The sequence below is a fragment of the Chrysemys picta genome, chromosome 2, assembly GCF_011386835.1.
Source record: "Chrysemys picta bellii isolate R12L10 chromosome 2, ASM1138683v2, whole genome shotgun sequence".
In the NCBI taxonomy this organism is placed as follows: domain Eukaryota; kingdom Metazoa; phylum Chordata; order Testudines; family Emydidae; genus Chrysemys; species Chrysemys picta.
The window spans coordinates 220,432,843-220,458,741 of NC_088792.1; the positions used below are offsets into that span (position 1 = coordinate 220,432,843).

Here is a 25,899-nt window from a genome sequence, read left to right on the forward strand (position 1 = left end):
TATCTAAATGTTCTTTAACCTTGTCTTTGCCTAATCTGTCTTGTGTACCTTCCCTGTTGTTGTTAATATTATGTTTATAGCCACTCTAAATATTTAAACCAACCATATTTTTTCTAAATATATTCTATGGATTTTGACGGTCATGACAATTTTTAGGAAAAAGTTCCTTAACTGTCACAGACTTATTTTATTATTTTCTCTAGGCCATTTAACATCTTTGACCTTCAGATTTCTCATAGGTGGCACTATTCCTATTTTAACCAATCTTACAGCAATGTTGAGAGATTTAATCAAATGATGTTTATAAAGCAGTTTTAACACCACAAAGGGAACTACTGCAGAACTATAAATACCACTGATTTACACAAATATGTAAACCTTATTTTTTTCATGAACTGTGTCCCAGTCTGGACTTGTCATAGGAGAACAAATCATTTATCAAATAGGTTGAATCTGAACCAGGTTATTTTATGCTTCAGAGGAGGCACAACAAAAATCTTTTACACCATGATTCGTTAAAAGCACTTGCTCATGCTTAACTTTAAGCACAAGCTTATGTTCATTCCTGTTAAGAACATGCTTAGTGCTTTGCTCAATAGAGATGGAGGATTGTTAAGTACTCTTTCAACAGGAGTCTTGATGCACCTAGCAAATTGTACATTGATCAGGGATAGAGGTTTATCTTGTAGGATTTCTGAGAGAAAATCATGGAAAATATATGCTAAAATGTCAGATGTATTTTGGAGTTGCCAAATTGTCTTTTATTCACACTGGCTTTCCAAATTATAGAAATTTTCAGTTTATCTCAGGGAAGGGACAACTTTTATGCTTTGGGAATTAGAGCTGCTAGAGCCCAATGCTTTGATCCCTTGTGTCTCTACCAGTTGTTTCTGAACTCATGTTTTCTATTACCCATGGAGCTCAGGGTGCAGCTTTGCAGCCCCTAAGGAATTTTTTTTTGCTGTAACTAAAATCAATCCTCGCACTCACTTGCACACAAAAGTCCCAAAATGTCAAACGCAATGAATAACTTTTGAAAATCCACAAATGTCTTGACTTTCATGACAGCTGTGGCAAAGATCCAGCCTTATTCATTTCACCTAAGCATGGATAGTAATTTGACAGTCTTTCCTCCCCAGTGTCTGAGGATTTATTTATTTGCCAGTAATTACCAAAATCATGTATTTGAAAATGCACATTTAAAGCCTCTCACTTTAACTTATTTGACTGATATTTTTATAGCAGGCAATTCTACATCTCAGTGATCATATCAGACTTACCTAGCTACATCTCTCTTCGAATGAGTTGTCCCTTAAAAATGTTTTCAGTGTGTTAGGCTAAAAAACTTCAGTCACTGGCATATACATCGTTTTTTAGCTTTGAGTGCTATATTAGCATTTTTCTCCTGATATATGCTGGCAACTTTCTCCACTAAATATCCCTTCTATAATTCCAAGGCACGCCAATGACACAATGGGAGAACCTATTCTAAACTTGTCCCAGGTCATTTTTAGTTCTCCCCTCATTTTTCCCAACTCTGACTACAGCTCTAATGAACTAGCAAACTGGTTGTGATTAGAGACATTTACCACCACAAGTTTCTCGTTTAGGCCAGGACATTGATTTTCCTCATGTGGGGAAGTTTAGTTTCTTCCTTATCACATACAAACATATAGAGTGGTACAAGTAGTAGAGGATGTGAACTACCTGATCCTACAAAATATGCACAGCTATTACAATACTTAATATTAGAGGAGAATATTGAATAATATATTCAAAGTACTATATAAACTTCAACTAACTAATCCTTATAATACCAAGAAGTATGTAGTTGTTATAATCCTCTTTTTTCTCTGTAGAAAATAGAGCTAATTAAGTTAGGCGACTATCAAATGCAGCTTCCATTGACTTCAATTAAAATATGTGGCCCATTAATTCTAATTTCAAGTTTTTAGAATAAAATCATTATTTCAAAAGTTGATGTGAATATTTCATCAAGGCAATAGTATACATCAAAATAAATATGAACTCTGTGCTAAGTCTTCTAAATACCCTGAAAATCTGCATCACTTTATAAAGACTATTCATACTAAAGGATTTCAATTTGGCATATTAGATTTTAACATGCAATACGGATGTCGTATAGTAGGTCCAAACTGCGTCATTTATCAAACAAATTCCAGGTAAATTAGAATGAGTTGTTCATTATGACAATGAAGGGGGGAGGGATAGCTCAGTGGTTTGAACATTGGTTCAATCCTTGAGGGGGCCACTTAGGGATCTGGGGCAAAATCAGTACTTGTTCCTGCTAGTGAAGGCAGGGGGCTGGACTCAATGACCTTTTGGGGTCCCTTCCAGTTCTATGAGATAGGTATATCTCCATGAAATACCTAGAAGAGTTATATTGAGCCCCATTAAAAGGATATTAAGTCAATATAAATATATGTGGCTCCAAAAATTATTCAAGGGCTGGAAGAAAAAAAAGCCATAGAGTGAAAGATTTAAGAGTTCAATCTGCTTAGTTTATCAAAAAGAAGATCAAGAAGTGTCTTGATTATGATATATAAGTACAATATGAAGAAAATATCAGGTACCAAAGGGCTGTTTAGTGAAAAGTATAATGGGAAACAATGGCTGGAAGTAAAAGCAAGACTGATTCCAATTAGAAATAAGACACACATTTAAAAGTGAGGGGATTAACTGGATTCTCCATCTCTTGAAGTCTTCAGATTAAGACCAGATGCCTTTCTGGAAAATATGGTTTACTCAAACACAAGTTATTAGACTCAATATAGGAGTGACTGGATTAAATTCTATGACCTGTATTATATAGGAAGTCAGACTAGATGATCTAATGTTCGCTTCTGGTGTTAAAATGTGTGAATATTATTTTCCCAAACATAGATCTAGACTTTCCCAACTGCTACACTGAGGCAGGTTTGCCCTGCACTGGTGGTTTTGTCCAAGATCCCTCGGGGGAGGGATAGCTCAGTGGTTTGAGCATTGGCCTGCTAAACCCAGGGTTGTGAGTTCAATCCTTGAGGGGGCCACTTAGGGATCTGGGGCAAAAATCAGTACTTGGTCCTGCTAGTGAAGGCAGGGGGCTGGACTCGATGACCTTTCAGGGTCCCTTCCAGTTCTAGGAGATCGGATATCTCCATATATTATTAAGGTAAAGATGCAGCATTTAGAGTGTCTCGAAATCTTAGAAAGACAAAGAATGGAAGACGGTAGTAGGATGGGATGTTTTCAGTGATGGGAGCAGAGCAAGAAGACTCTGTCTTTTGTGTGTGGTGCTCTGCCAACTACTAGCCAATTCTGGCTTCCTTTACACACAGCAGGATTAACCAAGAGAAACCCTTAGACCAAGACAGGAGTTGCCACAGCACCACTACAGAGGTAGGCCCATTTTCTCAGCCCAGACCTACAATGTGTATCCAGCTAATATTAGCCTGTGTAAATATAATATGTGTTGAGGTTTTGAGATAAAAGGCACTACATAATTAAACATTTTGTTATTTAGACCATTTTTTTTCTTTTTAATCTAGTGTGGTATAATCTTTTAGGCAGGTTATGCAAATTAGATTAAAATATTATATCCAGGATAGTCAAAATTGCCTTTATTTCCTAAAGTTAGTTTTTACCACCATGGAAGACTGTACTTTCAATCATGAGTAAATCCCTTCTGTAGTCTGATCACCTCCTCTCTAGTTCCTGGGTGTCAAATCACAGATGCTTTGAGACCTACCGTAAAAATGCTATTTTATTTGGCATGAAGCAGTAGTTATAGTCTGATGGCAAATTAGCTCTGAAATGAAAAAGGGGATGAGTATGTCCACACAGGCAAGGTGTCAGGATGGTGAACAGCTGGAGTTTATGCAAGGTATTTCTCATATCAGTACAGTTATTTCCTTACTATATTCCTAATCAGCTCCAACCTGAAGGCACAGAAGGCTCATGTCATATTTCAGACTCTCACTTCCCAACTATCCCTGTGTGTATGACTCACTAAATGCAATTATTTTCATTTTTATCTTGAGTGCTCTAATGCTGCATTCTTTACTCAAATTAAACTTCTAGTTAGAACAGCCGCCTCTGACCTTAACTTTGTCAGCACAGAATAAATACTCTTGGTGGTAAAAATAACTCATTTTACAGTATATTTTTATTATATACATAGATATGAGAAAAAGGGAGAAATACAGGAAACAGTTGTGCATTCAGATAACATGACGGACCAGTACAAACAAAAATACAGTACAGATAGATATAATCAGAAGACTGGATTCTTCGTATACTATTTGACAATCAGCATAGTTTGTTGTGGACCAATATGGTCTCAAGAAATAACTTTAAACAGCCTCAAGGCTGCTTAAAATATTACTAGCTGTGAATACTGCCAAAGGAATATTCAGGCAGGGAGGAATCACTGGCCGCAGCTCTTGGGCCGAGGGATGAAAAAGCAAGGATTAAGAGCTGGCTATACAAGTTGTGTACATTTGAAAGAGTCCCCAATGCAAAGAAAATTCTCAGCTAGCCACTTCAGCTGCCTTTAGTCTGTTTTTATGCTGCCAGACAATCTAGTCAAGCCAACGATCCAACCCTGGGAGGCTGAATTAATTGATAGGTCCAGTAACAGAAACCAAAGTCTTTTTTACTTTAGTTAATTTTCATGTTCTGTAGGGCAATGTACTCTAGTAATTAGTCATTTCTGCTCCTGCATGCCTCAGCGTCTCCTCTCCACACCTCCTCAACTCCTGCTCTTGTCCCTTCTCCTGCTGCTATCCCCATGGATTCTTGTGTCACTTCCCTGGGCTCCCGCTACTTAGTCTGCCATGTTTTCCTTTCTCCGTGGTTCCTGACTTAACCCCAGTTAGCTTCTATCCTCCCCTTTCCCTCTACTCCTTCCTATATTCCCCCCCGACAAACCCACACAGTCATTTGTCCCCTTGTCTTCCTGCCCCTATCCCTACTCCAACCTCCTGGCTCCTGCTAACTCCCCTGTACCCTGAACTCTTGTTCCGATCCCCCAACACATGCCCTACATCTCTCCCACCCCATTCCTCAGCACTCTGCATTCAAGACAGGCTGCCTCATCCTTCTTTCCATGTTATCTTGTCCTCATCAGGGAGAGCACTGAGAGAACAGGAGAAACCATTCTCCTTATTCTCAGTACCTGGTAACACAGCAGCCCCCAGAAGGCAGGAGGAGTAATGGCAGGGAAAGTTCTGCTTGGCAACTGCAACCCTGTGATGGAGCAAACTGTCGCCCTGTGGGGATGGAGCATGCTCAGTGTACGCTCTTCGGAGAATTTAGCTGTCAAGTCTCTACTGAACACATCTGAACTACCATTTTGAAAAAAGCAATTAACTTGGCCAAATTATGACAGATTTTTATGGGTATGGCAAAAGGCACATCCCTGACATCGTCCCACCATTACCACCCACCATCTCTGAATTTGAAGTTTGTGCTGCAAAGCGTGGAAACACCAGAGCTTGTCAACAACACAGTTGTACAAAGTTCTTTAATATGGGCAAAACAATGTCGTTTTTTGTAACCTTGTTCTCAGAATTGAATAAACTGTTTTAGCTGACACTTAATAAGAACATTCAGCCTGAAGCAGACACCTTTCATGGAAAATATCAGCTCAAACAGTTAAAGTTTGGTGAAGTTATAAGCCATTAGTGCTTCTTTGCAATGTTAGAAAAATTATATAATCTCAGCATATACAAACACACACACACACACCTCAGCATGTCACTCAGCAAATAAATATCAGGCTATTTTCACCAAACAGAAATCTGAGAAAAGTATCAGTACAGGGAGCAGATACTGCGTGAATATATGTGTGTGTGTGTACATGTTCATTATGTTATGCCTTCTCTTCCCTATTATTTATTAATAAGAATGTTTTATGAAACAATATCTTTGTTACTCTGAAGTGAATCTGCTCTTGCTGTTTGTAAGTGCTATCAAAATCATCTCCATAGCAACTAATGGTGAGGCCACGGAAGAGTGTTCTTAAAAAGAGAAATAAAAAAGGGAACATGTGAACCTCTTAGAAAGTGGAGTTCTCTATTCATGCAGACATACCCAGCAGCTAAATGTGAGCGAAGATTAATATCTAAAATAATAGTAAACCTGGGCACAGAGTGTGAAGAACTAATTAATATTCAGTTACTAAATAAATGATGACTGGAGGTGCAAAATGCCTGCTAAATTGTTTTTTTAACTTCTCTTTACACCTAATGTGCTCTAGAATTAATGCTTACATTTGTATAGTGCTTTTTATTTTTAAAGGACCTAGACAAGTATTGGGCCCAATTACTGTGTCTGGTAAGCCCCCTTTGTATTTCTGCTGCAAAGAGGTCATTGAGCTGGCTTCACCAGTGAGCAGAGGATCTCACCAACTTTTTCCCATCTACAAAGTATAAAATGTTGATATGATAAAATCATTTCTATTAATGTGAAAGTGGAAGCTGAACTGAATATATATTTAAAAAATGAAATTAAAGTCACCTGATACCAAAGAGTCTGTTTTGCCCAATAACTCTCCTTGGAACAGATTGTGAACGCCTTACTCATGATGGTGAGTGTTGCCACCAATGGGACTGCAAAAATGGCTCACCAGCATAAGGAAGGGATTCCGTCTAGCCCAAGATGATCCATGTGAGTTAGGCACACTTTCGTCACCCAGTCTTGGAAGCTGTTGCTGAGTAGGTATGGTTATGTTCTGAGCACCTTCAACTCCCATTGACTGCAGTGGAAGCTCAGGCCATTCACATATTGGATGATTGGCCCCAAGAAGAGATTACTTTCTAGTGTTTACCAGCTACATTTTAAGTAAAATAAAAGGTAGTGAGCACTTCAAAAAAGGAGCAGTGTTTAGCTGGAGAGCATGGAGTTTTTAGAGAAAATAGACTTTCTGGAGAGAGATGAAGATAATGCCACTATCTGATGATTGTGAAGTATTCCACTTTAACTTGATCTTTTCAAGTTAATGAACCATGCTAGTTTCCCTTGGAGAAATTTATTGCTCTTACTTAATAGGTACATCATTATTAACTTGGCAAACAGGAGTCACCCCTCCTGACAGCAGGGATGCTGGATTACACAGCATGTGGACATGAGCCAAAGACCTTCCTGACAGTTAGTTTTGCTGCAAGGCTGTTTCTTTGAACTTTTTATGGTTATAAATAAATAAATGGATAGATAAAATGACCTTTTTTGAGTGGAGAGTCAGGAGACTGGTACAACTTTCCCTTCTTGTGACAATTCTTTCCCAGAGAATTTGTTTTTAATTGTGGTCCCAGGCAAATATTACAATTAAATCATTATTAGTCTCATACAGCACATATGAAGTCATCACAAAGTTCAATAAAGGCCACCGCAGACAAATAAGTGATAATAAATGAACAAGATTATGATAATCACTAAGCGAGTGTCTGAGTGCATTTTAGTTCTACTGAAGTGAAACATCTTATCAACAAAACAACTTCCATGAGATGAAAAGTTAGTTAATAAGGATGGTGTCTTAGTCCAACTCAGAGTACAAGACTCCAGACATTTTTATCTCATATTTGCAGCATCCTTTAGAAGTTTTGTCATGCTTTGTGGGGGACAGCATACTACCCTGAACTAATAACTTTTTTGGGACAGGCGCATAGCATTTTTGTTAAAAAAAAAATGTACACACACATTGGTCAGTCCATTGACCTGCTTATCCATTATTTAACAGAAAGTACAATTAGATACATAGGCACAGGTTTGGAGTGTTGCACACCTATGCACAGGTGAAAAAGTAATGGAAAGGGCAGGGACTACAAGGGAACTCAATCCTGCATTGAGGAGTGCTGCTCAGCTGCCAGATAACTTTTGCCTAGCAGAAGGAAAATGGCCTAAGGAATAGATATAGCTCAGAGTCTTGTTAGCAGGATGAGGCTCACTCTTTGGAAAACTGTGCACATTTACATGTTCATTTTGTCGTGCCCCTTGCTGAATAGATTCATTGACTTAGGGTATGTCTACACTACGAGAGTAGTTCAATTGTACTTAAATCGAATATGTGGAATCGATATTACAAAGTCGAACGTGTGTATCCACACTAAGGACAGTAATTCGACTTTGTGAGTCCACACTAACGGGGCAAGCATCGACATTCGAAGCGGTGCACTGTGGGCAGTGCAGTCCCCGCTGCCCATTGGAATTCTGGGTCGAGCCCCCAATGCCTGCTGGGGAAAAAAATGTGTCGAGGGTGGTTTTGGGTAACTGTCGTCATCCAACCGTCAGTCCCGCCCTCCCTCCCTGAAAGCGCCGGCGGGCAATCAGTTCGCGCACTTTTCTGATGAGTGACAGCGCGGACGCCACAGCACTGCGAGCCTGGAGCCCGCTGCGACCATCGCTGCAGTTATGGCCGTTGTCAACACCTCACACCTTATCATCCACCTTTTCCAGAGGCAGATGCTGAGAAATCGGGCGAGGAGGCTACGGCAGCACGGTGAGGACATGAAGTCTGAGAGTGGCACAGATCTCTCACAAAGCATGGGACCCCGCGCCGTGAACATCATGGTGGCAATGGGTCATGTTGATGCTGTGGAATGGCGATTCTGGGCCCGGGAAACAAGCACGGAGTGATGGGACCGCATAGTGCTGCAGGTCTGGGATGAATCACAGTGGCTGCGAAACTTTCGTATGCGGAAGGGAACTTTCCTGGAACTTTGTGAGTTGTTGCCCCCTGCCCTGAAGCGCAAGGACACCAGGATGCGAGCAGCCCTAACTGTCCAGAAGCGAGTGGCCATAGCCCTCTGGAAGCTTGCAACGCCAGACAGCTACCGGTCAGTCACAAACCACTTTGGCGTCGGCAAATCTATCGTGGGGGTTGCTGTGATGCAAGTAGCCAACGCAATCGTTGAGCTACTGCTGTCAAAGGTAGTGACCCTTGGAAACATCCAGGTCATCATAGATGGCTTCGCCGCGATGGGATTCTCAAAATACAGTGGGGCAATAGATGGAACTCACATCCCTATCCTGGGACTGGACCACCAGGCGAGCCAGTAAATTAACCGAAAGGGCTACTTTTCAATGGTGCTGCAAGCACTGGTGGACCATAGGGAACGTTTTACAAACATCAACGTCGGATGGCCAGGCAAGGTTCATGACGCTCGTGTTTTCAGGAACTCTGGTCTGTTTAGACGGCTGCAGGAAGGTATTTACTTCCCGGACCAGAAAATAACTGTTGGGGATGTGGAGATGCCTATAGTGATCCTCGGGGACCCAGCCTACCCGCTAATGCCCTGGCTCATGAAGCCCTATACAGGTGCCCTGGACACTGAAAAAGAACTCTTCAACTACCGGCTGAGCAAGTGCAGAATGGTGGTGGAGTGTGCTTTTGGATGTCTCAAGGGGAGATGGAGAAGCTTACTGACTCACTCTGATCTCAGCGAAACCAATATCCCCATTGTTATAGCAGCTTGCTGTGTGCTCCACAATCTGTGTGAGAGCAAGGGGGAGACCTTTATGGCGGTGTGGGAGGTTGAGGCGAATAGCCTGGCTGCTGATTACGCCCAGCCAGACAGCCGTGCGATTAGAAGAGCCCAGTGGGACGCGCTGTGCATCCGGGAGGCTTTGAAAGCTAGGTTCCTCAGTGAGCAGGGTAACCTGTGACTATTAAGTTTGTTTAAAGAGAAGCTGAACCTGCCGCCGTTTCTTTACCCACTTACTGTTGACTATCCTCTCCAGCTACATACCCCATTCCCCCCCTTCCAACACACGTTTAAAAATAAAATAAATGGAACTTTGTTAATGAACACCATTTTCTTTATTACAGATTTCGCGGTAAAGTGTTGAAACTGGGACGCAGACTGTGGTGGGGAGCGGGCATAGTGATGGAAAGAACGCTTCTAAACTCGAGGAATGACAGGCTCCTGCTCCGAGAGTGGTCCGCAGTGGTGGACTGGTTATTTCAACGGAGCCTGCCATCCCTCCTTTTCGGGACTCTGTGTGTGGGGGTTATGTGACTTTGTGGCTGGGGAGGAAGGTTACAGATCCTCTGCTGCATGGCTCTGTGATCCAGGATAAGGACCGCTGCATAAGATCTCTAACCGCCCTCCCCCGCCACAAAGTTGCATGGCCCGAACATGAAAACCACCTCCCAGACTGACCAGGGTGCCTAGTGACTACAATGCGTGTGTGACCTTCTCCTGAACCTGCCCCCGTGTCTGTACCCTGGTAAAGGTGACTGTCCTCTCCAATTACGAACCCCCTTCCCCCCTTCAAACACACTCTCCCCTAAAAGAACATGATGGAAACAGTAATTAACAGAAACGTATCTTTTATTAGCAACTACACAGTTAGGAGATGAAACTGGGACAGGGGCTTGAGTGAGGCGGGAAGGAAAGGACTTATCAAATTTTTGGGAATGAGAGCCTTCTGGTACTTGAGCAGTCTGCAGGGGTGGAGTGACAGTTTTCATGGCCCCTGCCACCCCTCCTTCTTGGGGCTTTGGGTGAGGGGGGTATGGGAGTTTGTGGCGGGGGAGGGCGGTTAGAGAGAGACTGCAGCGGGGCTCTGTCCTCCTGCCTCCGGTCCTGCAGAACATCCACAAGGCACCAGAGCGTGTCCGTTTGCTCCTTCATTAGTCAAAGCAGCGTTTGAGTCACCTGCTGGTCTTCCTGCCGCCACCTCTCCTCCCGTTCGCTGTGTGCTCGCTGGTATTGCGACATGTTCTCCCTCCACTGGGTCTGCTGGGCCGCATCGGCTCGGGAGCAGCCCATAAGTTCTGAGAACATGTCGTCCCATGTCCTTTTCTTTCTCCGCCTAATCTGCGCCAGCCTCTGGGAGGGGGATGCCAGGGTAGGTCGGGAGACAGTCGCAGCTGTGGGATGGGAAAAAGGGAGTGAATTCCTCACAAAGATAATTTTTTGTGAACAATGAACATAGTCTTTCTCTGTGAACAAGACCATGCACAGCACCTATCACATGCGCACTCAGGACAAGGTCGAATTTTCGGCCTTCGCATTCAGTGCCTGGGGTCTTGCAGTGGAGATCAGACAAGCGGGGCAGGACAGCGGAATTCGGGTAGCAGGCTGACATGGTAAACCATAGGCTTTTGGCTGCTTAAAACTTAAATTATAGCAGTGCCCTCCTTTCACGTTCAAAGCAATGCTCCTATCGTTGGCCAGTTCCTGCTGCCGGCAATCCGGCAAGCATGAACTCTGCCCCTGTCCCACCCCCTCATTGCTGTCCCCGGGAAAGATCCCTGTATGCTGCCCCTCTCCCGCCTCCACCGCGTGGCTGTAAACCACCGGTGACAGTTCTGTAAAGGAACAGGCAAGCAGTCCCAATAGTAACATTCCCCTAATTCTAAGCAGGTCACCATGAGCGACATCACTCTGCTGAGGATTTCTGAGACCGAGAAAGAACGCATGCTGCATGAAAGCCAGCAAAAACCAGGGCCGTATGCTGCTCTGCAAGGCAAAGATCCCAGAGTACTTGATGATAGCCTGGCGCGGAAAAGTTTCCTACCACGAAGGACACAATAAGGCCGCTCTCCCCAGGAACCTCATGCAAAGGCTTTCCAATTACCTCCAGGAGAGCTTCGTGGAGATGTCCCATGAGGATTTCAGCTCTATCCCTGGACATATAGACCTTCTTTTCCAGTAGCTGCACTGGCAAGGACTAAAAAGTAGAGCGCCTAGGGCAAACTAATCATGATAAACCGGACATTGTTAGATTCTTTTGCAGTAGTTGCACTGCCAAGGACTAAAACGTTAAGCGCCTAGGGCAAAGTAATCATGAAAAACCCATTGTTAATATTCCTGTTCTGTTCAAAATAAATGTTTACATGTTTAAAACACTCACTGACTGATCCTTCCCCTGATTCAGGGTCCGGGTTAACACCTGGGGATGGTTGGTAGGGGATCTCTGTGAGGGTGATGAAGACATCCTGGCTGTCTGGGAAATCAGTGATGCAAGCGCTGTCGACTGCCTCGTCCTCCTCATCACCTTCCTCATCTTCCCCGTCTGCTAACATCTCCGAGTAAGCGGCCGTCGACAATATCCCATCCACAGAGTCCACGGTCAGTGGTGAGGTAGTGGTGGCAGCCGCACCTAGAATGGAATGCAGTGTGTCATAGAAACGGCATGTCTGGGGCTGGGATCTGGAGAGTCCGTTTGACTCTTTGGTCTTCTGGTACGCTTGTCTCAGCTCCTTGATTTTCACGCGGCACTGCGTTGCATCCCGGCTGTATCCTCTCTCTGTCATGGCTTTTGAGATCTTCTCGTAGATCTTTGCATTCCGTCTTTTTGATCGCAGCTCCGAAAGCACGGACTCATCGCCCCACACAGCGATCAGATCCAAGACTTCCCGATCAGTCCATGCTGGGGCCCTCTTTCTATTCTGAGATTGCATGGTCACCTCTGCTGGAGAACTCTGCATTGTTGCCAGTGCTGCTGAGCTCGCCACGATGTCCAAACAGGAAATGAGATTCAAACTGCCCAGACAGGAAAAGGAATTCAAATTTTCCCGGGGCTTTTCCTGTGTGGCTGGTCAGAGCATCCGAGCTCGGACTGCTGTCCAGAGCGTCAACAGAGTGGTGCACTGTGGGATCGCTCCCGGAGCTATTAGCATCGATTTCCATCCACACCTACCCTAATTCGACATGGCCATGTCGAATTTAGCACTACTCCCCTCGTTGGGGAGGAGTACAGAAATTGAATTTAAGAGACCTCTATGTCAAACTAAATAGCTTCGTTGTGGGGACGGGTGCAGGGTTAATTTGATTTAACGCTGCTAAATTCGACATAACCTCCTAGTGTAGACCAGGCCTTATATGAGTGTGGCCATGAAACCCGGATGTGTTAAATCCAACCTTGTGAAGATAGGCACTATTCTCCTGTCCCTCTGTATGCTATTCTGTGCTTAATTTTTTTGGGGGGGGGAGGGCTGCCTGGGCTCAGTCCTAGCACTGCTAGGCTTGGTAGTTCATAGCCCTGGCACATCTGTGCTTGTTATGTCAGTTATGAAAGTTTTAAAAAATCCCAATTTTCTGCTCTGAAATGTGTTTTTTCTTAAAATTCTCAACACAGTTGTATCCATCAGGGCCATAACCAGGGTGGGGTGAGCAGGGCAGCCGCCCAGGGTGCAAAGCTGGGGGAGCAGGGGTGGAAAAATGTGATGGGCGAATAAAATGGTAGGAGGTACAGCTCTGCAGCAGGACTGGGACCTCATGGGTCCCATTACCATACCATGCCGTTCTTACTTCTGCACTGCTGTTGGCCGCAGCGCTGCCTCAGAGCTAGATGCCTGGCCAGCAACCACCACTCTCCAGCCACCCAGCTGTGAAGGCAGCACTGCCATGAGAAGCAGCGTAGAAGTAAGGGTGGCATGGTATTGCCACCATCCGCAGCAGTACAAAAGTAAGGGTAGCAAGTATAGTAATGGGACCCGTGGATCCCAGTCCCACTGCAGGGCTCTGCCTCCTACCATTTCTTTTTTCATCCATCCCATTTTTCAGCCTCCCTCCCCTGGCTTTGTGCCCTGGGTGGCTGCCCCATTCACCCTGTCGTGGTTACTGCCCTGGTACAATATGTGGTGTAAACATCTAACACTAATACGCTTTCAAATAAACTTGTTAGGACTGTACGTGCAGCGGTATTACTGTCATTGGACAAGAGTTACAGGAGTGTTTTCAATAGTTAATATGTTATTTATTAGTAATGCTACGAGTTAGTCATGACAATCACAGCAGTCACGGATTCAGTGAATTTATCGGACCGTCGTGATTTCTTCATCTGTCTGCAGCTGAAGCCAGGGCTGAAGCTGTGGCTATGCTCCCCACATAGCCCCGCAATGGGGACCACAGCTGGGGCTGTGTGCTCCTGCCCCCTGGTGAGGGCAGCTCCTGCCCTGCGGCTTGCAACGGGGGCCGCAGCCGGGACCGTGGGCTCCTGCACCATGGTGGGGGCCGCAGCCTGGGCCAGGCGCTCCTGCCCCGCGGTGGGGGCTGCAGCCCGGGCTGTACACCTCTGTCACGCAACTTGTATGGTTATTTGTAGTAAAAGTCATGGACAGGTCACGGGCTCCGTGACATTTTGTTTGTTGCCTGTGACGTGTCCGTGACTTTTACTAAAAATAACTGTGACAAAATCTTAGCCTTATTTATCAGTGTTCTAAATATGATGGTGATAGATTCAATTCCATGTACCTTCTAAGTTGTTAGAAGTATGTGCACATTTTGGGATAATGTTTATTTTGGGTTCTTTTCTACCATCCAAGTATAAAAGTGTTATGATTTGTCCCTCTAACCCAGGGGTGTCCAATCTGGGGATTGGGGGACACTTATGGCCCTTGGGCTCTAACTTCTGGCCTCTGAGGTAGCTGTTAAGAAAATTAGTATTTGATTATTATTGAAAAATGAGATTGCTAAGTGGTGCTCTACAAGTTTTTAAATTGGAATGTTTTCACTATGGAGAGAAGCATAGGGGTTGTCACCTCGCCAGTAGTCTCCCACTACTTCCCTGCAGTTCCAGGAGCAGTTCTAGTGTGAACTTAGGGCGGTCTTGAGTAGCTGCTGTCCCTTCCCTGGTTCAGCTGTTGTACAACTTGCCTGGTGTCTGACTGTTCCATCAAAGGGAAAGGAGGGAAGTAGTTCAGGCTACTCCCATTGCCTGCTTACCTACCCATCAGTGAGAGCCCAGAGACAGCAGGATAGTTCAACTGGCTCTGTGTGAACCTGGCTAAGGATGACATCCCTCCCTCCTTCCCTCAGGCTAGGTCTACACTACCCGCCTGAATCGGCAGGTAGAAATCGACCTCTTGGGGATCGATTTATCGCGTCTCGTTGGGACGCAACAATCGATCCACGAATCGACGCTCTTACTCCACCAGCGGAGGTGGTAAGCCGCAGTGGTCAATTTTGCCGCTGTCCCTACAGCGGGGTAAGTCAGCTGCGATACGTCAAATTCAGCTACGCTATTCGTGTAGCTGAATTTGCGTATCTTAAATCGACACTTCCCCCACCCCTGTAGTGAAGACCTGCCCTCAGTCATCTAGAGCAACACCGTACAGGAGAAAAAGAGAAACTGAGGACCAACAAACAGATTCTTTCCCTCAGCCCCAGTGCAGGCTAGAATACTATAGAGTGCTGCTCTAACTTGTCTCTGTTGGCTGTGGTCCCTGAAGAATCAGACAGCAGTTGAGGATAGCCAGAGTGCAGAGCATTCCAGCCAATCTCCTTCCCTCACCCCCCATACCAGAGGGTAGAGGAAGCTAGCTATGTCAGCTCTACACCCTCTTGGGAGACCCTCCAGGCCAGGGGACATCCCACAAAGGGACTGACTGGTGGGCTTCTCACTTTTTACACTGCCTGAATGGTGCAAAAGCAAAGGAACGGGAAAGTGATTCTGTCCCAAAGTAATAATTGATCTTTTTGTCACGTGTTGTGTTCAGTTCTCAGGCTCTAACCATATATTACCATGATAGTTTGGGTAGATAATCAATCTTACAAGTCCTACATAAATATGTCAATTCAGGCGAATGTTATTCCATGAGAAGTTTGAAACATCCTAAATAGTCTAGTATGTGGAAGATCTATGTATAGTTTGTAAATGTGCATGCACGAATGTTGTATTTTGTACATTGTATTTTCACACTGTGCTCTCTTACATGCAGAGAACCAGATCCTATGCTGATGTAAGTCATCATGACTCCATTGTCTTTTAAAGATCTATGCTGATTTACACCAGTTGAGGATCTGAGCCTCCGAGAATGTATGCAGTTCACAACTGCCATCACATTTCCATGGTATCTGAGTACCTACTCCCTGTGTGGTTGTAGTTCAAATGTCTGTGTTTATGGGCCTGATCTATTGCTATCTGATGTAAATGGAAAGACTCCTTGTGACTTCAGTAGGTTTTGAATCACACACTAAGTCACTCTCTAATATCTGGTGTACAGTGGGTACAGACACTAATGAACTGTAGCTAATCGAGACTTCCCTTTAATTCAGCTGGTGGAGGAAGAGCTCTGTCTAAGCTCGAAAGCTTGTCTCTCCTACCAACAGAAGTTGGTCCAATATAAGATATGACCACTCGCCTTGAGAGCCAAAAGCATTTATTTTTATCCCTGATGCCATATGTGCTCAGTTTAGGTGGTGACCTTGTTGCCTGTCATTTGTGACAATGAATTTGTTGCACTGTGATCCTTCTGAGTGCTTCTTTTCTTGTTTTCACAAGTGTGTTTGTGCAAACTGTGTGCCAGAATTTTAACCCACAATGTTCCTGTTTTTCAAAGTGCTGTTTAAAAAATACATAGATAAAAATTTTTAATGGTGGATTTCATTGCAAGTTTCTCAATTATAAATCCTGTCAACTATTTAATGCTATATTTTTTTACAGTCTGATATCAAATGTCTGTCTTGGTAGTCTATGTAATCTGCTCTCTCTGGATCTTAAATTATGGACAAACAATTCTAAAGAGAGCAATTCTGCTATTGGGATGAACAAAAATCTCTTTTGGCTGGCTGTAACAGTGTATACCTTTTAATACTGGATTTAGTAAACTAGCACAAATATGGACTCTTTCCTGGTGGTCTCAGTAGAGAGGCAAGGACAGAATTACAATTTACACTGAAGTATTCTCTCGCTCCATTGGTGGGGTACAGTGGGGTACATTGGTGTGGTTGGAAGAGTAGTTTAAAGAGTCACATCTTACTTTGTGCTTGACCTCTTCTGTGGATAAATAGAAGACATATTTTATAGACGCTTCATTACTAAAAAAGAAAAAATCTATTGTACCCTTTATGAGAAATAGCTTGTTGAGATGTTGAAAGCTATGCTTGTGGTTTTCTGTAAATCCTAGTACAGTATGTTGATAAAATGCACAGCTCTCAACATAACGTCTTGTTTCAAATTCCTTCAGATGTCAACATTTAGGCCCAAGCCTTCCTTTGCAATTCCTGAACTTTCACCTACTAATGCAGTATGTATAAAGTTAGCAATGCCCAATTATAATGTTAAATTTGAGGCATAGATATTTACAGTAAGAAATATTAATTATATATGCCAGATTATATAACTTCAGGTTTTCATCAGGACAGTGATCTGTTGGATCGTCGGAAACACTGCTTCGGTGTCCAATCTGAATCTGGAGAGGACCTCTACTTTTCTGTGGAGTTAGAGTGTGACCTAACCCTGTGGGAAAAAGCCTTCCAAACAGCAACTTTTTTAGAAGTTGAACGAATTCAGGTGAGACAGCTGCCATAATGCCTGTGTTTTGGAACATTAATAAGTGTTTGTCAGGGATGGAAATTAATAAGAAAAAAAGCCAAATGAGATGGAAACATCTAACCTTCTAATGGATTACGCATGTTGTTATTATAGTAACTATACAGTGTCCTAGTTGTTCCTGGTGTTTTGATTATATGTCTATCTACCGTTTCTCTATATTACTCAAATCTAAGTACAAGAAGACACTGTCACCTTTCCTATGGAGTTTGTAATCAAAGGCTCATAGGACATTCTTACCCACATCAAATTTCTGCTTTTTATTACCATGGATAGGTAACTCAATAAATAATGACAAAAGGCAATGAGCAAAGTAGGGACAGAAGAAAAACAGGAGAGAGAGTCTTTAAACAGTGGGGAGGTAACACAGCTGTTTGTACTGTCCAATCAGGTGATATAAAGGACCCAATTCTGACCTCACTTACAAGGATTAAACTCTCATTGTAGTTAATAGGTGTTGCACTAATGTGAGAGCAAAAGTGAACCTAACACTTTTGTTTTGTTTTGTTTTCTTCATACATTTTTTGTTTGTTGCAATTTCTTTTTAATTATCAGGTGCCAGAGTGGGGAGTATGTGATACCAGAGTAGAGATTAGTAGCGGACTATTCTATAGGTATGATTCTAGATCAGGCTGGGTAATATTTGATGCCCAATCAGCATTTTACTGTGAAATTAAGATGACCAATAGTGCATTATAGTTTGTGTTAAAATATAAAAAAAAGTTCCAAGTCCTTTCTGATTCACCCATTCCTAGCTGTAATGTTGATATCGCAATCAGAAAAACATCACTCTGGACACATCTGCAAAGATGTTGCCATGATTACTCTTCCAGCTGCACCCATAAAAAAATCATATTTGCATATCAGTAGAATATTTGGGCATATAAGTGTTAGATGCCGCCCCTATTTGGTATATGTACATGCTGATGTGTGCTCCAAGACAAGTTTCTATGTATACATCATTTGTGCCCTCATTTGAACATCTGGCACTTCTTGTTTAAACAAAATGTTAAATGTTTATATGTGGTAACACCCTCCTGATCTCAAAACCATCAGTGCTGAGATGAAATAAGGTTAATTTATAAAACTGGTAGAAGTGCTGTCACTTTTCATGCATATAGCTATTTCCGTTAATCTCAGAAATGCCAATTTTTAACTTAAAAATGTTACTTTCTGTTACATTTTAGAGGAATAGTTTGAACTTTCATTACTGTGCTGGAAAATGTAAATGCAGTTTCACTCTATTAAAAAAATAAAACAAAAAACAAATAATCTCCTAATTCAGAAATACTCATGATACCTCTTACTTCTCATATCATTACCTGAGGCACTGTTTGTAACTGCACTACAGGGCATTCCACAAAAGAAAATATAACAAAACATCTATAATAACCATCAGCACTCAAGTTACTTCAATTTTGTCTCTTCTTATATGGGTACCTGCTGTGCCACTTCTGATTTTTGGCTCTACTTCTTAGATTTTATACTTCAAATGTATTCAATATGCTCCAGTGTCCTCAATAATACCTCTTCTAACAGTCTTATTCCCACATTTCCCCACTGTGATCAGCATATCTTGTCTTCATTGAGCTGAGAATATTTTTTACGTGCCAAGGGTGCATTTTGGCTATAGCAAATGTGAGAAACTGAATTATCAACAGTAAAATATTTTATCATTTGTGAAATTGACTGAAACCTAAAATTGACAGAATCAGTTTCATCTTTTGTATGTACACTTTTAGTGTTATATGTGAACTTTTTCCTACATCCCAATAAGGGGGGGGGGGAAAGGAGATGGGTAAGATGCCAATTCCAATACCTGAATTACATTTAGTTTGCTCTAATTTTCTTTCAGTAGTTTGTGACTTAATCCTTCCTCCCACAATTTTGTTGCACATTTATCATCAAACACACACAAGATTGTCAGTGTTAGTTGAGAAGTGGCATGATTGGTCTCTACAAAATGCCAATGAGTCTCATCATTCTGTGACAAGGAAAGAGCTACGTTCAAATCAAAATGCGGTCTCATGGATGGGTGATCAGAAAATTATAAATGGGCACTCTCAAATAATAATTATATTTATATTTAAAGTCAAGCCTCTATGCAGTCGCATACACAAGCAAATGGGTAACTGCATTCAGTGTCTTATTTGCATATATAGAAGTAAATGGAGCTATGCCAATTTACAACAGCAAGTAATACAGTCCATAGAGTTTTACAGATAGAGTTATTTAAAAATATACCTGATTAAGACCACAATTCAGCAAGGTACTTAAGCACTTGCCACACTTCTAGCATGTGAGAAATGCCACTAAAGTCAATGGGACTACTCGTGAGCCCCAGATAGGTACCTTGCTGAAATGTGACCTAAGTTCATAGCTTCTGCAGCTTCTAATATACAAGTAAAGAACAAACTTCCTTTAGGAAAAATTAAGGTTTCAGGAAGACAAATAAACAATAAAGTTGATAGCAGTTTTCCATTAACATGTCATGCAATTTATAATACTGTAGAGGTGCCTTTGTAGAGTATGTTATAGTTAATTAGTTTTCTATAGAGCAATAAGGAACATCCATGCGTATAATTAGATATTTAAAGAAAAAACAGAAGTCACATAGATAGTTGGGGGGAAAAAATCCTTTTCCCTGTTGTCTTATAGCATTTTTTTAAAGTGTGAGAAAAACCCAAGACATCTGCAGCATTTATAGTAGTGTTCAAATTAACTGAAATCAACTGAATGCGGCTGACAGTCTCTCTTGAAGTCCCTACTAGTTTATGTTGAATGTTTCATTCCTTGCTTTATGGGCTTCCTTTATGTGCTTTCTTACTATCATTCTTGTTTTTATGATAGCTGTTCAATCCAGAAGATGAGTATTGTGTAGCCTGCCTTGTGATTACATTTTAAAGTTTGCCCCCATGGAAGTTTTGTGCTTGAAAAGTTGAGTTTTAAAGTCTGAATTGATTCTTGAACCTATAACCCAAGTGTTTTCAGGTTCTCCAAGCTTCAGAAATAGCTTACAATAAGCTCACAGCACATCACGCCTTCCATAATTTAAACACCTCCTTGGAACTGTAGTGTGAACTGAGGGCGTAGGGTCTGAGGAACATAATGCTTTGGGCTGTCATCTTGTGGAGCTGAGCTCCTGAATTATTCATGGACTCAGCTTAAGATTCCATACTGTGGGAATGCACTGGGACTGAGAGAGGAAATATTTTGTGGCTGTTTATGTGGGATACATTTTTTACAAGGTTGCATGTTTTTGTGTAGGAAACCAATAATCAATGTGAAATCATTCCAAGGTTTGTTATAGCTTTTAGTACATCTTTAAGGTTTGTCTTAAAGCTGTAATAACTTCGGCATTCTCCATGCACCTGGGTAGTGTTCTTCATTTTATTCTCTCCAAGTTCATGAAGGAGGAGCTGAATTAAAGACAGCAGAGAAATTCAATCTGAGAAGACATCCAGAATAAATAGAGTTAACTAGTTTACCTTTATCCTATAGTGCATATTCCAAACTCACTGCAACAATTCAATAATAATGATTATTATTTGTATTACTACGGTGCCTGTGAGCCCTAGTTATCCTGGATCAGGACCACATTGTGATCGCTGCTGTACAAACACAGAACAAAAGAGGGCTCCTGTCCCAATGAGCTTAAAGTCTCATTTGGTCAAAGGCCATTATAATTTTTACCCTTTTTTTTTTTACTTTGCTAATTGTGTTTTAGATACCTCTGCAGGATTTCGCGGAGTAAAAATGATGAGCGGAAACCTTAGTCTGAAGTGATAGATTGAGGCTGATCTTCCATGTAGGTGGAGTTGCTAATTATGCTGTTGGAATAGGACGTCAGCTCGGTTAGAGCAGACTGTTATTCCCAATCTGAGATGTTGTCTTTTGGACAAATTTTAGTCCTCAGTGTAGTTTTCATGTTTACTTAAGGTAGCTGGAGCAATGTAAATAAAGCAGTTGTTGTTGTGTTATACATGTTGTAGTGAGTTGATAATAGAACTCTGCAGCTACCAATTTTTGCTTTGCGTGCAAAACCTGAGGGATTTTCAATATTTGGGAATTCATAAATCTGATCTAGTGTGAAATGTATTACTTTACAAATGTGAACCCATTTTTTCTCTCAATGGGATGAAACATTGCCAAAGCTAAAATCATCTTTTCCCCCCCTTTGTTTGACCCAGGGGGGAAAGTTTTAATGTTTATAATATAATAGCATTTTTACAATACATTTACAGTGAAAACTGCCTCTCACTTCTGCAAACACAACAAATAAAATATGAAGGTAAACCTACAAAATGAAACCCTGATTTTTTAATAAAAGTGGGAGTTTTCTAACATAGCATTAGTTAACCTTTTTAATGAATGGGATCACATCAAAATAAATTGCAGTTCACATTTTTCATGGTTGAATGGCTGAAGTGTGTGTGTACAACTTCTCCCTACTGGAATGAACTAGACTATTCTATCATTTCTCTCACTCTGTCTAGAGGCTGGCATAAAAATTTCATATCTGTCCTAATGACAACTAATGGAGATGTTACTTTAGTTTAGGTGCTAGCGGTCTGCATATTTGAAGCTGAAAACTTGAATTATGTGATGTGCTTGTACAAGTTATCTAACAGCTATGGTATGTGCCTTGATGCAGCTGTCACCATATTCCACCCTGGAGAGAAAAGTAGTGCACCTATATATCAGCCAGCATATTAACAAAACAAGATGCAATTATTTCAGTACCACAAAATATACTTATCTTAAAGTTTTCAAAAAGTCAGTGTTCAAATCCTAGAATAGTATACCAAGTAATAAATGTTTCCTGCAATTTAAGAAGCAGGTGTTCACGGTTCATCTTTTTAGAGCAGAATAACTTTTCCACAAAGAAGATGTAGTTTGTGGTCGTTGTATTCAGGGGGCTGCCCATTTAAGTGTGTTTCAAAGAGTAAAGCCATCCCGTTTGTAGCTGTAAATAAATAAGAGTGTGTGTGTATGTGTTTATTTATTTAGGGTGCCCCTTATATGGTGCAATGTTAATGTCGAAATAACACTTCGTTCATGTGAATCAATGGTATTTACAGTAACAAAAATGTCAAAAGATGTGATATGAATATCTGCAATTCATATTTTCCACAACCATCAAATACCCTAGCTCTTGACTTTTATTGTGTTTGTACTATGAAAATTACTCTGTGTTTGTCATTGTCAGGTTTCCTGCTATATAACATATTTCAGTGCAAATTGTTTAAAGATGCAATAATACACCAGGACACACATAACCACTAAAATATTAAAGGTAAGATTTTCAAAAACACTCAGCGTCAGCTTAACTCTGGTCCTACTGAAGTAAATGATAAAACTCCCATTGTCTTCAGAGTTAGGCCAACACTGATCACTTTTGAAAATTCTATCCTAAGTTTCTGTATTTAAGGAGACAATAAGGTCAACATTTCCAAACCAGGGTTTCTCAAAGTAAACCCTTAAATCCATATTCAGGCACTAACTAAACATGGCCTTGCTTTTGGAAGCTCTGAACACCACAACTCCCATGCTTTTACATTTTGGGACAAAAGTCTTAGAAGATGTTCCAATTAACTTCAGTGGGGCCAGGAACTCACCTATGGTGTCCACACCTGGGGTAGCTCTGAATCCAGCACCATGAGAAAAATAAGATAGTGTTTTTGGTGGGTTGTTTCTTGATAAAGATAAATGTTAATAAATGCTATTTATTTATTATTCATTGATAGTCACAGTTCCATAGAAATAAGTATCTTCATAAAGACAATACAACAATAACCAACTTATGTCAATATTAATAATTAATATTCAGTCCTGTGACACAGTGTGCAGATTGTATTAACATCCATGAACTGGATGAAAATGAAAAATCCTGCAATCTGTGCTCTTGCTTAGGGTCTTCAGCTCAAAGATATTGGGGAATTTAATTGTCTCTGACTTTAATCTGAAAAGTAAAATTCCCATAAACATTTCCCTTGTGATGCAGCTGTGTGAAACATGGTCTTTTAAAGCACTTTGGTGCATTAGATTTTGACATAATTAAATATCTTTGACAAGGAAAATCAGAATTTGTGTTGAACAATGCAAGCTTGCCATTACGAACCTGAAGCATGCTTTGAAGTAGAGAGCTCAGTTTGATCAAGAAAATGTCACTAATTGATTTCTTATGTCATATATCAAAATGTCATGTTCTTAAAAAAAGAAACCGAAGAATGAATGCCATTTAAAATGTCAAGGTTTTCCCATAGAAGCTTATGGTTAGAGCTACATATTGTCTGTTAGTCGACACTGAAAGTTCTCTTTTGATTGCATAAATTATTTTTCACCATATTGTACCACTGAGGTTGAGCAGATAACAAAAAAGCAAACAGTATCTCAAACAGAATTTCTTTGCAAACACAGTTATTTATTCTAAATCTGGATATAAGAAGGTATAGTGATGGTACTCTGTTTTATCTTCTAAAATCATTTAAAAAATCTAGCTATAAAATGAGACTTTCTTTTTATCAGTTGCTACAGTAATCCATTACAATTACTGTTGAATTATGGTTGTTGTGTTTTTTTTTTTAAATGAAATGAAAGGCTCTTTCTATTGTATTGGCACAATTTCCTTTCTGGTGTAAATCCACTAATTTGAACTACATCAGGGATGAAATTGACCTAATACATATACACAATCCTTTCTCTGACAATAATTTTGAGATGTGTGCATTGAAGCAAACAAAGAGAACTTACTGGAGCTAATAGACAAGTGCAGTGCTACTTAGTATAGTAACTGTGTTTTCTGATTTTTGCAGTGCAAGACATATGCCTGTGTTTTGGAGAGTCATCTTATGGGGCTTACCATTGACTTTGGCATGGGCTTTGTATGTTTTGATGCTGCCACAAAGGTAAAGGTCTGAGACCTGCATCCAATATGGTATTAATATTCTTCTTCCAAGTATTATGTTTTGAGATGGAGAGTTAAGCCATCCTTGAAATGTGTTCTTTTAGTATTTTGGTAGGCCATCATATGTTAAATCCCTTATACTTTATTGTAATCCTGGGGGGTTGTTTCTGAATTATATGGGATGTTGCAATCTGTAATGCAGTTGTTACAGAGAAGCCAGTGTCAACCCTGGTCAAGTGTCAAATCCTCATACTATAATTTAACAGGAGAGCCCAAATGGATTCAGGTTGATGTCATTCTCCTGGTGTTGCCTGGTTTCCATCAAATTTTAAAGAGAAATCATCCTGTAGGAATCCATAGTGGCACAGGAATTCCTCAAAGAGAACCCATCATTCCCCATCTCCCATTGCACTAGTAGAAAGTATGATTATTATTGCAATTTCAAATATTTATTATTTCATATTTACATGTGTAGTGTTTGTAATTTTATAATGCAAAAGGTCATCTCTCAAATATCTTGATCAAAGCGTACCTCTTCTGGCTTTCCCATCAGGATAACACAGGTACATCAGCCACCTAGAAAGGAGCAGACAGCAGCCATTGGATTCAGCCACTGTCTGTATGCCTTGTAATATTCCCACGCAGCCTTAAAAAAAATCTACTCACTCAGTCACCTGAGGCGATTAATTTGTTTTGACAGACAAGCTGTTACATTATCATCAATTTTCACATTATGATTATTATTGGCCTGATCCAAAGCCCATTGAAGTCAGTCAGAATCTTTGGATTGACTTCAGTGCACTTTGGATCAAGTTCTCATAGAGATGCACAAAATACTAGGAGTATCTTTCCTTGACTGTTTGCTTGAATTAAGGAGTGAATGTACTTTTGTGTTCAATTCCATGCACATTAAACCAGTTGAGTTTGGCTCACATGGATCCTCACAAAAAAATGTTAAGACTCAGAGATAATGAGTTTTAAACGTGCTTTGTATGAGCATTTGTACATTTTGTTCGTAATTGCTTTGTGGGTTTGGGAGTGTGAGGGGAGGAGGTAGGTGAGGGGAGTAGAGAGAGAATCAGAGGGGAATAATGAGCTCCAAAACAATAGCCCTAGCAACAATAGAATCATAGAATCATAGAATATCAGAGTTGGAAGGGACCTCAAGAGGTCATCTAGTCCAACCCCCTGCTCAAAGCAGGACCAATTCCCAGCTAAATCATCCCAGCCAGGGCTTTGTCAAACCGGGCCTTAAAAACCTCCAAGGAAGGAGACTCCACCACCTCCCTAGGTAACGCATTCCAGTGTTTCACCACCCTCCTAGTGAAATAGTTTTTCCTGATATCCAACCTGGACCTCCCCCACTGCAACTTGAGACCATTGCTCCTTGTTCTGTCGTCTGCCACCACTGAGAACAGCCGAGCTCCATCCTCTTTGGAACCCCCCTTCAGGTAGTTGAAGGCTGCTATCAAATCCCCCCTCATTCTTCTCTTCTGCAGACTAAACAATCCCAGTTCCCTCAGCCTCTCCTCATAAATCATGTGCTCCAGACCCCTAATCATTTTTGTTGCCCTCCGCTGGACTCTTTCCAATTTTTCCACATCCTTCTTGTAGTGTGGGGCCCAAAACTGGACACAGTATTCCAGATGAGGCCTCACCAATGTCGAATAAAGGGGAACGATCACGTCCCTCGATCTGCTGGCAATGCC

At 41.4% G+C, this 25,899-nt stretch overlaps 1 protein-coding gene across 6 annotated transcripts in view; it reads left to right on the forward strand.

The window, feature by feature from the left end:
- Window positions 1-25,899, forward strand: part of SNTG1 (syntrophin gamma 1) — a 790,136-nt gene that overhangs the window by 723,731 nt on the left and 40,506 nt on the right. For 5 of the 6 annotated variants that reach the window (XM_008168521.4, XM_008168520.4, XM_042857032.2 and 2 more), the window contains 2 exons: window positions 17,092-17,244; window positions 24,099-24,191. In XM_008168521.4, the coding sequence (XP_008166743.2) occupies window positions 17,092-17,244; window positions 24,099-24,191 (246 nt within the window). The remainder of the gene's footprint in view (window positions 1-17,091; window positions 17,245-24,098; window positions 24,192-25,899) is intronic. The other variant, XM_042857030.2, reaches the window with a different exon arrangement.